Source organism: Pantherophis guttatus, chromosome 2 (genome assembly GCF_059756535.1).
Source record: "Pantherophis guttatus breed Tessera chromosome 2, ASM5975653v1, whole genome shotgun sequence".
In the NCBI taxonomy this organism is placed as follows: Eukaryota; Metazoa; Chordata; class Lepidosauria; order Squamata; family Colubridae; genus Pantherophis; species Pantherophis guttatus.
The window spans coordinates 263,911,786-263,926,464 of record NC_142064.1 but is presented as its reverse complement, the minus strand read 5'-3'; the positions used below and the strand labels follow the sequence as shown (position 1 = coordinate 263,926,464).

Below are 14,679 nucleotides of genomic sequence, written 5' to 3'. Positions count from 1 at the left end.
CAAGTTTGTGTCAGCATCTCTGACCCCATTTGGATACTTGCTGTGCAATTTCCTCACAACCTGATGGGACGTAATCAGTGGTGGGATTCTGATAGATCAGTGTTTTTCAAATTTGGCAACTTTTAAGATGTGTAAACTTCAACTTCCAGAATGCTGTCCGGGCAATTCTGGAAGTCCACACCTCTTAGGATTGCCAAGTTTGAAAAACCCTGTCAAAAATGTCAAATTAAGATCATTTTTAGGGATCTGTCTCCTTAAAAAAAAACATATTACAGATTATCCTGAGCAGCATATCTATGAAGGAAGACTCTAATAGAAACATGCTTTATGCATAAAAACATAGAAAGGCATCTAAGGATCACTAATCTCCCCACTTTCATGGACTGTAATTTATGAGAAGAAGTTTGCAAAGATCTCAACAGAAGTTTTCCTCAGCTCTGCTTTGCCTGAATATGCAATATCTCTGCTCTCATTGAGCTGTGATCATTCTGGCCCTAAAAATAGACACAAAGCTCTCTCAATCACAAGAACTGTCATCCATTCTTGTTTATTTATAGTATGGGAGCCTATAAATAGATACAAAGTTCTCCCAATCATAAAACTGTCCTCTATCTGTCTATCTATCTATCTATCTATCTATCTATCTATCTATCTATCTATCTATCTATCTATCTATCATCTCTCTCTACCTATCTATATCTACCTACCTACCTACCTACCTATCTATCTCTACCTATCTACCTATCATCCATCCTTCTTTCTTTCTTTCTTTCTTTCTTTCTTTCTTTCTTTCTTTCTTTTTCTTTCTTTCTTTCTCTTTCTTTCTTTCTTTCTTTCTTCTTCCTTCCTTCCTCTCTCTCTTTCTCCCTCCCTCTCTTTCTCTCTCTCTCTCTCTCTTTCTCCCTTCCTTCCTTCCTTCCTTTCTTGCTTTCTTTCTTTCAATTTGCACCAATTGCAGCTGTGGATTAGCGCCTGCAAGGGTCTGTTACTATTACAGTGATTGTCGGTCTCACTTTAGTTTTTTTTTTTTTTTGAAAAAAGAATCCCGGTCCTTGCTATGCATCCTTTGGTTTTTCTTGGGGTGTGTGTGATATGGGTGAGCCTCTCTGGCGGGGTATCGGCTGGAAGAGTTTGGCGTTCCCCTGAAGCGCCCCAGTCGCCCCCCCCTCCCTGCAGCGGCTTCAGCGAAGGGGTTAAACGCAGAGAGCTTTCTTCTTGCGCCTAGAGAGGAGGCAGGAAAGGGGGAAAAGACGGGTTGGGAGCCCAGTTCCTTGCCCATCCCGCCCCCTCTTTCTGGTCTCCAGACATCCCTTACGCCAGGGCTGCGGAGATCCCTTCGTGGGGAGGGGCGCACAAGAGGCGCCAAGTGAGCAAGGACGCTGCAAAAGGGGGAGGAGGAGGGGGCATCCCCAGGTGCAGGAAGGGAGGGGGAGAAGCGTGGAGGTGGTCTTTTTACAGCGGGTCCCCTTCCCTTCTGAGTCCCTGCCTTTGCTTGCAAAGTTTTCTGCTCCCTGCCGGCTGCTGCGCGGCGGCGAGGGGCGCTCAAGAGACGCCAAGTGGGCAAAGGACGCTGCAAGAGGAGGATTGGAGCAGGAGGGGGAGGAGAGGGGAGGAGGAGGGGAGGAATCCCCAGGTGCAGGAAGGTTAAAGGAGATTCCTGGGGGTGGGGGGTGGGGAGAAGCGTAGAGGTGGGCTTTTTATAGGGTCCCCTTCCCTTCTGTATTCTCCCGTCTTTACTTGCAGGCGCTGAGCCTCTGCTAGACTCTGATTCCCCTTGAAATCCTTCCTTCCAAGTCTCCTTCCTTCCACTCAGCCCAACATCTTGGTGCAGCACAGCTCCCACAGCTTCCTAGTGTTGCCTTTCCCCACGTTCCCCGGCTGCTGACTGGGGAGGATCGGGTCCCCAAAGTAAGTCTGCAGGGATAGAAAAGGTGGAAGACATGGGGAGATCTGAGTTCAGAGAGGTTAGGAACCCTGCTAGGAGGAGCCCAGTGGCATCTGAAAGGCAGGTGACAGAGACCTGAAAGGTGTCCAGATGGGTTTGTTTTGAGATGCAGCACCTGAATCTGCATCTCTTAACATGCCCAGATTCCCTTTCTGGTGACTGCAGCCTCCCTCTTTTATCTCTGCCCCACTAACTGAACATCTGTGTGGAAGTTTTCAATTTTACCAGGTAGTCCTCAACTTACCACCACAACTGAGCCCAAAATTTATGTTGCTAAGTGAGACATTTGTTAAGTGAGTAATTATGATAATTTCTATTCCTGCCAGGAAGAAATATGGAGGTATGGGACTCAGCAGGATGCCAGGCAGGAAAGAGAACGACAGCAAGAGGAAGCATTCAAACTGCGGCAACACAGGAATATCTGAATGGTTTCACTACATCTCAGATTAAAGAAGAACCAGAAGAGGGGCTGGACCAGTTGTGTGAGATCCAGAAAAGAGAAACTCTGAGGGCTCCATATTTGGATGGAAGAAACTTTCCACCTTCTCAGTCCTCACCAGAGAATAACACTAGGCCGCCTTTTATCAAAAAGGCCGATCTCCATCAACGGTCCCTCAGAGGAAAAGCTGCATCCAAAACCTTGCCAGGCCTGGGCTGCATGGAAGTTCCCAAATTTTACGAAGGCCTGGATTCCCCAGTGGAAGTGAAGGAAGAGTTGGTGGAGGAGGGCAAGCTCAGTGTGGTGCTACAATGCCAACGCTTCCGGCAGTTTCGCTATGAGGAAGCTGAAGGGCCTCAGAAAGTGTTTGGTCACCTCTGGGACCTTTGCTGCCAGTGGCTGAAGCCGGAGCGTCACTCTAAGGAGCAAATCCTGGAGCTGGTAATCTTAGAGCAGTTCCTGATGATCCTGCCGCTGGAAATGCAGAACTGGGTTCGGGAACAGTGTCCGGAGACGGGGAGCCAGGCGGTGGCTTTGGCCGAGGACTTTCTTTGGAGGCTGCCACAAGGAGCTGAGCAGAGGGTGAGCATGGATCCTTGTCATGTTGGGCACCCTTGTAGAGCTCAGTTTATGGCCACAATTGAACCCCAAACTAAGTGAGACATTTGTTAAGTGAGTGTTTGCCCCATTTTGCAACTTTTCTTGTTGTTAAGTGAATTATTGCAGCTGTTAAGTTAGTAACATGTTTGTTAAGTGAATCTGGCTTCCCTGTTGACTTTGCTTGTTAGAAAGTGGCAAAAGAGGATCACTTGGCCCCAGGACACTGCAACTGTCATAAATATGAGTTGGTTCCAAGGTTTCTGAATTTGATCACTTGACTGTTGGGTTGGTGCAACGTCATAAGTGTAAAAAATGGTCATAAGTCACTTTTTTCAGTGCTGTTGTAACTTCAAATGGTCACTAAAGGAACTGTTGTAAGTCGAGGACTAATCTGTAGCCCGCCATGGGAGTGTTTTTAATGATGAAAAAGCAGCCTAAAATCAGTAAGAAAGTGATCGTGAATTTCCATGTTTTGGTGGTGGTGGTGTTAGTTGCAAAGTCGTGTCCGACTCATCGCGAACCCATGGACAACGTTCCTCCAGGCCTTCCTGTCCTCTATCATCCCCCGGAGTCCATTGAAGCTCATGCCCACTGCTTCAGTGACTCCATCCAGCCACCTCGTTCTCTGTCATCCCCTTCTTCTTTTGCCCTCAATCTTTCCCAGCATTCCCAGAATCCCAGCTTCTCCAGTGAGTCATTCCTTCTTGTTAGGTGGCCAAAGTATTTGAGAATTTCCATGCAACACTCTTTATCTGAAGATATCAATATTTGTGGCTCATAATCTGATGCTCTGCATGATGACATTTTAATTAGTTTGAAAGACAGATTTGGGGATGCAGATGTGGGAAAGTAGAGCCAGGAGAAACTGATTAAAAGCCAACAGCAATTGTAATGGGTTATAAACCCAGTGTGTATGTTGAGACATGGAAACAGAAAACTGATGGCAGAAGACTTAGTGGCCCATCAAGCTTTATCCTTTTAATTTATTTGCTGCATTAATATCTTCCCCCAGTGCTAAATTAAATGAAAGTACAACATTTCTTTATGTACAGTTAAGAAACTGGAATGGCTAAACGGGATCCGTTTTGATTGGCATTCTCTTCAGATTCAGGGATGGTCTTCTCCATCATTGCCAATCTGAGAGATTCAACTTGGGACATTTTAAACCTGTTCTGGACAACTAAGCTGTGGTTTCCCTTGTAACTTTACCAATCTTTAAAGCAGCCTAGTTGTGCCACATCATTGCTTCCTGAACCCCAGTGGGTTTTGTAGCCTTTGAAAATGATTTTGCCAGAGTTCGAGAAGGGCTGAAATGAATCTCCGATCCTGGTTTGTGTACCAGCTGTTGGCTGATATTGAGAACATGTGTCCCAATTGTCTCCTTAGACATCTTCATACTTCTCACACACAGGAAGATCTGGCAGACTTGTGTCGTGAGCCTTCCGAACTGGATCCATTGGATATCGTAAAAGTTGAGGTCCCTATGAATGGAGACAGTGAGTAGACCAAAATGCTTTGAAAAACCAGGGGATGAAATCTGGTAAGCGTAGGTAGAACGTAGTTGATCAATCTGAAATTATGTCCTGATCATGCCCCTTGGGGTATTTGAAAGTGCTTGTCACCACAAATCTTAGTGACAGAATTGCCGGCCCTTATTGTGGTCACTAAGTGAGGACTACGCACGTTCATTTAACACCAACCTGCAGTCATTCTTCCTGCAGTTGATGGGGAGACCAATGTGCAGTAGGGAGTCTCTCTGGATGTCTTTCTTATTAGAGAGCTGGTGTGCTGCAGGGGGGAAAGTGCTGTTGCTGGACTAGGAGTGGGTATACTCAAGTTCCAGCCCCTCTTCAGCCATGAAAGGTCCCTCAGGCTCTGCCCCAGTGTTGGGATTCAGCAGGTCTGCACCGGTTCCTGCAAATCGGTAGCTAATGTTTTTGGGATGCTGTGTTGGTTGTAAGTCCAAGGACCAATTGTAAGTCAATTTCAAACAATCACTAAGTGAATGGTTATAAGTCAAGGACTATCTGTACATGGGAACTACTGAACGTGCCCTTGTAAGAAGACATTCACAGGAAGCTGAATTTACCCTGAGTGGCCAAAGGGGGAAAAAAATCAGACAGGAATTTCAGGATACAGAATAGAGTTGGAAGGGACCTTGGAGGTCTTCTAGTCCAGCCCCCTACTCAAGCAGGAGACCCAGTACTATGTCAGACAAGTGGCTTTGCAGTCTCTTCTTAAAATTCTCTAGCGATGGAGCAGACATAGTTGCCATGGTGATCTAGCAGACAGGGCTAAATAATAAGGAGGTCACCCAGATGGGATTATCAAAAATATTTTAACATATTGAAATTTACATGTTGACTTGATCTTTCTACACCAGGGGTATCAAACTCAAAGCCCACGGGCCGGATCCTGCCCATGGGGTGCTTAAATCCGACCCACGGGCCTGGCCTGGAAATATTAAAGGACTGGCCCGTAGTGCCTCTGGCGGCTAAAACGGGCTGCGTGCACCCACCCTGTGCAGTGACCAGGTGGTCATGTGGCCAGGTGCTCATGTGACTAGGTGGGCGTGGCAAACTCAACATCACACATCACACCCAGCCCCGCCTCCCGGCCACTCGCCTCAAAGGCAGAGATGGAATATAGCTGCTTCGAACCGATTCAGGCTGATCCCACCACTGGCCGGCCCTGCCCATTTTTCAGCCCGTTTTGAAGTATACAAGTCTTAAAGTTGCCAAGGTTGGATACCTGAGCTAGATGTTCTGATAGATCAACGTTTTTCAAATTTGGCAACTTTTAAGATGTGTAAATTTCAACTTCCAGAATGCTGTCCGGGCAATTCTGGAAGTCCACACTTTAGGATTGCAAGTTTGAAAAACCCTGTCAAAAATGGGCAAATTAAGATCCTTTTTAGGGATCTGTCTCCTTTTTAAAAAAAAACAAACATATTGCAGATTATCGTGAGCAGCATATCTATGAAGGAAGACTCTAATAGATACATGCTTTATGCATAAAAATATAGAAAGGCATCTAAGGATCACTAATCTCCCGACCTTCATGGACCATAATTTATGAGAAGTTTATAATGAACTCAACAGAAGGTTTCCTCAGCTCTGCTTTGCCCGAATATGCAATATCTCTGCTCTGTCATTGAGCTGTGATCATTCTGGCCCTAAAAATAGACACACAGTTCTCTCAATCACAAGAACTGTCATCCATTCTCTTTATTTATAGTATGGGACACTAAAAATAGACACAAAGTTCTCCCGATCGTAAAACTGTCCTCCTTTGTCTTTATTTATATTCTGGAATAGTCAGATAATGAGGAAAAACTGAGCAGGAGAGATACGTGGAAAGACATTATTGATCTGATTTATCCTGTGTTTTAAAGCACAACCTGTTTTGCAAAGAGATGTACTGATATGAGGAAAAGGTCCATGTGGGTGGAAGGATTTTTGACCCGCTTTCAAGCTTATTTTCTCAGAATTGGTTCTAAAACTGGACCTAAAGTTTATTAGCACAGAAATTGTAATTGGAGCAAAAAAGGAAGCTGGGAGCTTTAGGCAGAAAACATTATGGCAATTCAAGTTTTTGATGACTTTTTCTTGTTATTCTTATTTTCATATCTTGGCTTTAAATCAACCCAAAGACATTACACTTGTTCAACATAATCTATATATGGTATGGGAATTTATATCATTTTTTTTTCACAAAGATTTGCTATAGTTCAGGTGTTATTGTGCTTAATAGTGCAATTTTATACTATTTCATAGGATTGTATAATAATCCAAATTAAGAAGGGGGAATATGCTTTGGGGTGAAGGCTCACTTTGTGTTTGCCAGCAAATGTTGAAAAGATTTGGGCAGCGTGGCAGGAAAAAGCACAATGGATGTGAGGTATTGAGATGTCTTATTGGTCTTTGAGATGTCCACAAGAGCCACATAAAATTGGGACAGTGGTCAGGAGTTTGTCTAATATCTCTTACGCGCATCTCCTCTAGCAAACAACCAAGTGGCAACCTTCAGCTGCCCTTATTGGGCTGGGAAGTTAAGCAGGGATAAGCTTGGAGAGTCCATGAATGGGAGACAAATTGGGAAGAAAACGTCTGAAAGCTAGATTGTGGAGGGAGAAAAAGTGCTCCGAAAAAAGAAACGGACAATTACAGGCATCCAATTGTGGTCGACTTACGACCACAATTGAGCCCCAAAATTATGTTGCTAAGTGAGACAGTTGTTAAGTGAGCTTTGCCCCATTTTACAATTTTTCTCATCACACTTGTTAACTGAATCACTGCACTTGTTAATTAGTCCCAAGGTTGTTAAGTGAATGTGACCATGGGGATGCTGCACCAGCAGGCATTGAGTGTCACTTCGAAGAGAGTGGAATTTTTGTGCAGTATAATTGACGTCCTCCTAACTTCCTTGTTCTTCTAGGAGGCTCCGACCATCAACAGTACTTTCTCGGAGAAGTGACAGACTTGCCCGAGGGAATGTACAACAGCAGGAGTATGAAGGTGACTTCTGACTCTCCTCCAAAGAACCAGAAAGTCCCACTGAAGGAAAAACTGCACAAATGCCAATATTGTGAGAAGATCTCTGACTGCCGCGCCCACCTGATTATTCACGAGCGAACCCACACAGGGGAGAAGCCCTACAAATGCTCTCTGTGTGGCAAAACCTTCAGTGATAAAATCAGGCACCTCATCCATGAGAGAATTCACACCAGAGAGAAGCTGTACAAATGCTCTGAGTGCAGGAAGAGCTTTGACACTCGCTGCAACCTCCTGAGGCACCGGAGAGTTCACACGGGCGAGAAACCCTACTGTTGCTCGGACTGCGGCCAGAGTTTCCGATATAAACCGCAGTTAGTGATCCACAAAGGGACCCACAAAGGGGAGAAGCCTTATAAATGTGCAGACTGTGGAGAAACCTTCAGTCAGATGAGGCATCTGGTGATACATAAATGGACTCACACGGGAGAGTGGCCTCACAAATGCGCCATCTGCAGCAAAAGTTTCAATCAAAAGTTGGACTTTATCGCGCACACCAGGACCCACACTGGGGAGAAGCCGTATGTCTGCTCTGATTGTGGGAAGAGTTTCATTTCGAGTTGCCAGCTGAAGAAGCACGAGAGAATTCACACCGGCGAAAAACCGTACCAGTGCGCAGAGTGCGGGAAATGCTTCTCTTACAGTTATCATTTCACAATGCACAAGCGAATACATACGGGCGAGAAACCTTACCGGTGCCCAGATTGTGGGAAATGTTTCATTTCTAGTTCTCACTTCACCACCCATAAAAGGACGCATACTGGTGAGAAGCCCTATCAGTGTACCTACTGCGGGAACAGTTTCATTCAGCGATCGCAGCTTGCCAAACATGAGAGGTCGCACATGGGAGAGAAGCCCTTCATCTGTTCCGAGTGCGGGAAGAGCTTTCCCCAGAGCCAAGGGCTCAAAAAGCACATGCGGACTCACACTGGCGAGAAGCCATACGGGTGCCTCAGATGCGAGAAAATGTTCTCCAGTTCCTTTAATCTGTCCAGGCATCAGAAAATCCATGCAAGGGAGAAGCTATAATGGGGCACTTTAGACAAAAGACGGTAGGGTGATCGGAGTAGCTAGATACAGGTAATCCTCATTTGAAGTGACAATCGACACCTGAAAAAGGGGACTTGCAATGTGGATTTGGAGTTCTGAAGGTCAGGTCCCTCCATGGTCCCCTGACCAAATTTCAGGCATTTGGCAACAGAACCATTTGCAGAATCCCATGGTCACCTCACCATGTTTTGCAATGGTTTTTGCAGAAAACCAGCACTTGGCAAAACTGCACCCATGGCAACCCATCGGTTTGTTTTAGAACCATGGTGTTTACTTAACAATGGCAGATTTTGCTTAATGAATGCGATGATTCACTTAACGATCGCAGTGAAAGGGTTTGTAATATCGGGTTGGTCATGTTCTATGACTGTTGTGACATGACTGTAACCGACAGGCTCTGAGCCGTGGTGGCGCAATGGTTAATGCAATACTGCAGGTTACTTCTGGTGATTGCCAGCTGCCGGCAGTTCGGCAATTTGATTCTCACTTGTTCAAGGTTGACTCAGCCTTCCATTCTTCTAAGGTGGGTAAATGAGGACCCAGGTTGTTGGGGGCAATATGCTGACTCTGTAAACCACTTAGAGAGGCCTGTAAAGCGGTATATAAGTCTAAGTGCTTTTGCTACGGTTATGTCAAGGACTGCCTGTTGTGGGTGTAGTATGGCGTAGGTCAAAAAAGAACACAGAAAGAAGGGAACCAAGTCGTGTTTGGTCAGCTGCTAAACCAAAATGCTGTAAAGATCTGGTTTGCTGGGAATGACCTTGTTTCTTGTGAATGACCTTATTTCCCATTTGGGTTCACCTGCTAGTGGGAGAAACTAAACCAGAACCTCTCCACTCCCAAATCTGCAAGGAAATGAGATTGCCAGACCTCATGATATTCTCATGCTGAGATATATATATATCTTTATATATAAATTTATATATATATAAATTTGATTTATATGCCGCCCTTCTCCGGAGATCAGGGCGGCTTACAATGCGTTAAGCAATAGCCTTCATACTTTTGTATATTTATACAAAGTCAGTTTACTGCCCCCACAAACTGGGTCCTCATTTAACCTACCTTAGAAAGGATGGAAGGCTGAGTCAACCTTGAGCCTTGGAGAGATTCGAACCAGCAGAAATTGCAGGCAGCTGTGTGGTGCATTAACAGGATGCATTAAACCACTGTACTACCAAGGCTCCTTGGTAGATATATCCCAAGACACTGCAAAGAATGCTGAAGTTGGGTGAGACCTTGGGCTTTTGGCATTTTAAAATGATTATTCGGTAGTCCTTGACTTACGACTACAGTCGAGCCCAAAATTTCTGTTGCTGAGTGAGAAATTTCTTAAGTGTATTTTGTTCCATTTTATGACCTTTCCAGCCTCAGTTGTTAAAGTGATTCGCTGCAGTTGATAAGTTAACAACCCAGTTGTTAAGTGAACCTGGTTTCCCCATCGGCTTTGCTTGTCAGAAGGTTGTAAAAGAGGATCACATGATCTTGGGACGCAGCAACCATCATAAATATGAACCAGTTGCCAAGCATCCTAATTTTGATCATGTGATCATGGGGAAAGCTGCAACAGTCATAAGTGTGAAAATCTGTCATTAAGTCACTTGTCAGTGCTGTTGTAACTTCAAATGGTTATTAAATGAACTGTTGTAAGTCAAGGACTACCTGTATTATGGTTTTATAGCAAGTGCTACTTGGGAAGAGAGCTCAACATCTGCAGGCAGATGTTTCAGAACCTTGTGTTACATAACTGGTACCAATTCTTTCTCTGCTTCATTAACCATGATGAGTAAACTGTGGTCTCTGGCTCACTGTTTTCTTAAGAAGGTTGGAAAACGTAGCTTCCAAAGCGAAGAGTTGCCAGTTTATACACCACTCTAAACAGACCAGAGAAAGAACTTCCTTGATGTGGTTTGTGAATAACTCTGAACATAAAAGTTTTTCCTAAAAAATTGACCGAGTACAGACTGAGATACCATGGTTTGTTCAACAAAGCATGATTAGAAATAAACTCAAGTGCAGTACAGTACAGTATACGAATGCAGAATGTTTAGCCATTTTTGATGGCAAGAGGAGTCACATAAAAAGTTAACAAAGTTTGACCCAACAATGTGGTAAATAAATTCAAGAGCTTGTAATTTACCATAATATAGACTAGCCTATATAGCTTGTATATTATATTCTTGCCTCACTTGCCTTTATTTTAAAGTATAGCCACACTATTATGTAATCTCCTACAAAGTACCATATAGCTTATGAAAGACATATTATGCATTTATATAAGATATATCCTATGTTTAGTATCTTAACATATAGCCACATTATACGCATGTTTTAATGTTGCTTACGGAGAATTTCCTGTTAGCCTGAAAGGGGCCTCCTCCTTTCGCTCTCTTTCTCTCTCCCTCTCTCTCTACTTGAGACCAGAACTGACAGGGAAAGCAATTAATCTGTTAACCAGTCTCCATGGAAAAAGGGAATAGCCTTGACTGGGGTAAGAATGTATCTAATTCAAGCACACTTTAACATCCTCCTCCCTCGAATGTTGTTTCTACTCAATTAATGTCCTGTTTTATTGCTATGTTATTTTTGTATAACAAGGTAGTTGATAAGGGAGTATCAAAGGGATGGGATAGGAGGGGGTTGATTGCTTAGCAAATTTGGGTGACAATAACGGCTTAACTAACTTCATATATTTAGGGGTAATAGTAGATTATAGGTGGTCGGAAAGCATGTGACTGAACCAGGCCTATCAACTGGGCCTGGCTAGGATAGGAAGGACCTGTGGCCAGTGAGAGGGATGTATAAAATATGCTGAGATCTATAACATGGGCTTCTGTTGTTGTGTCAAGCAAAAGTCTCACAAGCTATTTGCAAACAGCTTTTCTTAATCTTACTTCTGGCTGACCCAAGTATTGTGTGAATTTATTACGCACACATAGAAGACAAAGATCATTCTCGGAAAGCCCGAATACTTCAGTACGTAGTTTGCAAATGTGGCCTGTACGTTTGCTCATTGATTGAAAAGTTCATCTGTGTTGGAATAAATATCCATCTGCTTCAGTTCCAAGCCAGGAGAAAGACACTGGAAACATGGAGGCTGATTGGAAAGATGGTTTAATGAAGCAGAACCACATGGGTTCTGGGCAGCTGGCCACATGGATTTGAGTGTATGTGTGTGGGGTATTTATACCTTCTCTTGGGCTTTGCACTTGAACTTCCTGTTCCTGTGCAAGAAGATGTATTCTATTGGCTGTTGTCAGACTCCCATGGTGCCATGTACAAATCGTAGGAGTTTGTCTGAGGTAAGGTTGGTTGAAGTTTGGCTGATGCAATGAAGGGGCTTGTTGGGCAATTCCTATTGTGGCTGAATGGCTTTGCCCTGAAGGATAATTCCATCGTCCTGGAGCTGAAGGTCTTTTGTTTTGTAGATAGGCTGGCCCAGTCTTTCCTAATGGGCACAAGAGATCTGCTGGGGCTATTAAGAAAGTGGGGGTTGCTTTAAAAAAAATCATGTTTCTCCATTTCTCATCCAGGGAAATATACCCTGTTTCCCCCAAAATAAGACATCCCCTGATAATAAGCCCAATCAGGCTTTTGAGTTCATGGCAATAAGGCCAAGCACTTATTTCAGGGTTCAAAAAAATATAAGACAGGGTCTTATTTTCGGGGAAACACAGTAATATTCTGCCTTTTTAATATTTCTCAAAATATTTCATTCTTCTAGGAGAGGGGTGGGTGCTAACTTTCTTCATCTGTAAATCATTGCAAGGAACCTAATTGGGTTCCAACTTTGTGACAGTTCCCAATTTACTACAGGTAGTGCTCGACTCAGGACCGGTCGCTGAGGAACTGTCTGTTATGATGAACCTCCCTAGATGACCAAGATTTGAGCTAATGGTTGCCACTCCCTCCTGCTATCACCTTGATTGTAATTTTGGGCACTTGGCAACCAAGTTGCATTTACAACGTTTTGCAGTGTCCGGGAGTCACATGATTGCATCCTAACTTGCATTAACAGAAAGATTCAATTAAGATCAAGTGAGGTACTAATACCTCATAAAAGAGCCATAAGCAAGGGAGCTGTGATTCTATCTCCGACCATCAGCTGCAAGAGGAGACCCTCAAGGCAAAGTACCAAAGGCTGATACAGCCCTTTTGAAATACAGATAGTCCTTGACTTACAGCCACAATTGAGCCCAAAATTTATGTCGCTAAGTGAGACATTCTCTAAGTGAGTTTTGCCCTTTTTTATGGCCTTTCTTGTCTCAGTTGTTAAGTGAATCACTGCAGTTGATAAATTAGTAATCCGGTTGTTAAGTGAATCTGGCTTCCCCACTGACTTTGCTTGTCAGGTCGTAAAAAGGGGATATGATACAAGTCATAAATATGAACCAGTTGCCAGGCATCTGAATTTTGATCACACGATCGTGGGGATACTTGAAAGATTGTAACTGTGAAAAATGGTCATAAGTTGCTTTTTTAAGTGCCTTTGTAACTTTGAATGGTTACTAAATGAACCGTTGTAAGCCTAGGACTACCTGTATTATTTTGTACATCCAGAGCTGTTTAGTTAGTATAATTATTTTACTGTCATACATTTATTTCAATAATGTTACATTAAAAAAAAATCATCTTCACAGTCCTTATTACACTGAGCCCAAAAAATTGAAAAAGGTCAAAACAGAAGCTTTCATAATGTGAGATGAGATAAATGGAGATTAATGTCTGCATGCAGATTAAATAAAAAGTTTGCAGAGTTGGTGTCTTTAAAAGTCGTGCTTTAAAATGTCAAAAATGGCATTTTTTTCAGCTCTGTTTATGAACCAACGAAACATGTGAAGAAAAATGAACTTGTTTTAGTCATTGTGTTTTAGTCTGACAATTCTCTTATTCTGTACACCATGTATTTTCCTCCAGCACCAAAGGGATTAGAACATAAATGCGCGAATTCATAAATGTTGCATTTATACTTACACTGAGAGGTAAACAGAAGGTTTTGTGTTAAATTGATGCCAGTCCTCCTTATATTGAGGTCACTTTTATTTTGCTGATTGTTGAAGAATGTAACAGAAGAGGGGAGGGCGGAAGGGACTTCATTTTATTTTGCTTTTCAACAAAGAAACGAGAGGATTACAAATGGTTACTTTCTGCTGATTCTTAATTATCAATTTTTTTAAAAGTTCTTTTCTCTGAAAGTCATGAAAGCTATCATTTTGAGCTAGAGCAATGTTTCTCCATCTCAGCAACTTTAAAACGTATAGCATTGAGGAGAAACTTCCTAACAGGGAGGACAATTAACCAAAGGAATGGCTTGCCTTCAGAACTTGTGGGTGCTTCATCACTGGAGCTTTTTAAGAAGAGACTGGACAGTCACTTGTCTGAAATGGCATAGGACCGTGTTGTTGAACCTATGGCACATGTGCCCCAGGTGGCATGCAGCGCCCTCTCTGGGCACAGGAGCCATCACCCCAGTTCAGCTCTGCCGACCAGCTGGTTGTTGGGTCTCTGCGGCACACGTGCGGGGGGGGGCGAGGCACGTGTGGAGGGCATGTAGGATGTGTGTGTGTGTGTCACGTGAGCATGTAGCCACACGGGTGATTATGGGCGCAGCTCGTTACGCCCATGTAACACCTCTCCTACGCGAGCTGCACTGGCTCCTGGTGGTCTTCCGGGTGCGATTCAAGGTGTTAGTTATCACCTTTAAAGCGCTCCATGGCTTAGGACCTGGGTACCTATGAGACCGTCTTTTGCCACCAATAGCCTCCCACCGACCAGTTCGTTCTCACAGGGAGGGACTACTCAGGGTACGGTCAGTCAAATTATGTCGACTGGCGACTCCCAGGGGGAGGGCCTTCTCTGTGGGGGCTCCAACCCTTTGGAATGAACTGCCCCCGGAGATACGGAATATCCCTGATCTCCGTGCTTTCTGCTGTGCCCTCAAGACCCTGATGTTCCAACAGGCAGGGCTAAACATACGAACATGTGAATGATTTTTTAAATGTTATCTAATTCTGGGTTTTATTTAATTGACCAAACTAAGTAATAATTTTAATTAGCAATTTTATGATGTTTGTGTGTCTATATTTTTCTTG

At 43.7% G+C, this 14,679-nt stretch overlaps 1 protein-coding gene across 5 annotated transcripts in view; it reads left to right on the top strand.

Moving 5' to 3' along the window:
* The window catches only part of LOC148115753 (uncharacterized), a 45,402-nt gene extending 31,647 nt beyond the window's left edge, over positions 1–13,755 (top strand). Inside the window, exons 1-4 of one of the 5 annotated variants that reach the window (XM_087884023.1) lie at positions 1,268–1,366; positions 2,272–2,966; positions 4,396–4,480; positions 7,422–13,755. In XM_087884023.1, coding sequence (XP_087740149.1) covers positions 2,280–2,966; positions 4,396–4,480; positions 7,422–8,566 — 1,917 coding nt within the window. In that variant the 5' untranslated portion in view covers positions 1,268–1,366; positions 2,272–2,279 and the 3' untranslated portion in view covers positions 8,567–13,755. Of the gene's footprint in view, positions 1–1,267; positions 1,367–1,687; positions 2,174–2,271; positions 2,967–4,395; positions 4,481–7,421 lie in introns of those variants that run through there. The other 4 variants (XM_087884027.1, XM_087884024.1, XM_087884026.1 and 1 more) reach the window with 4 other exon arrangements.
* The last annotated feature ends 924 nt before the right edge of the window (positions 13,756–14,679 follow it).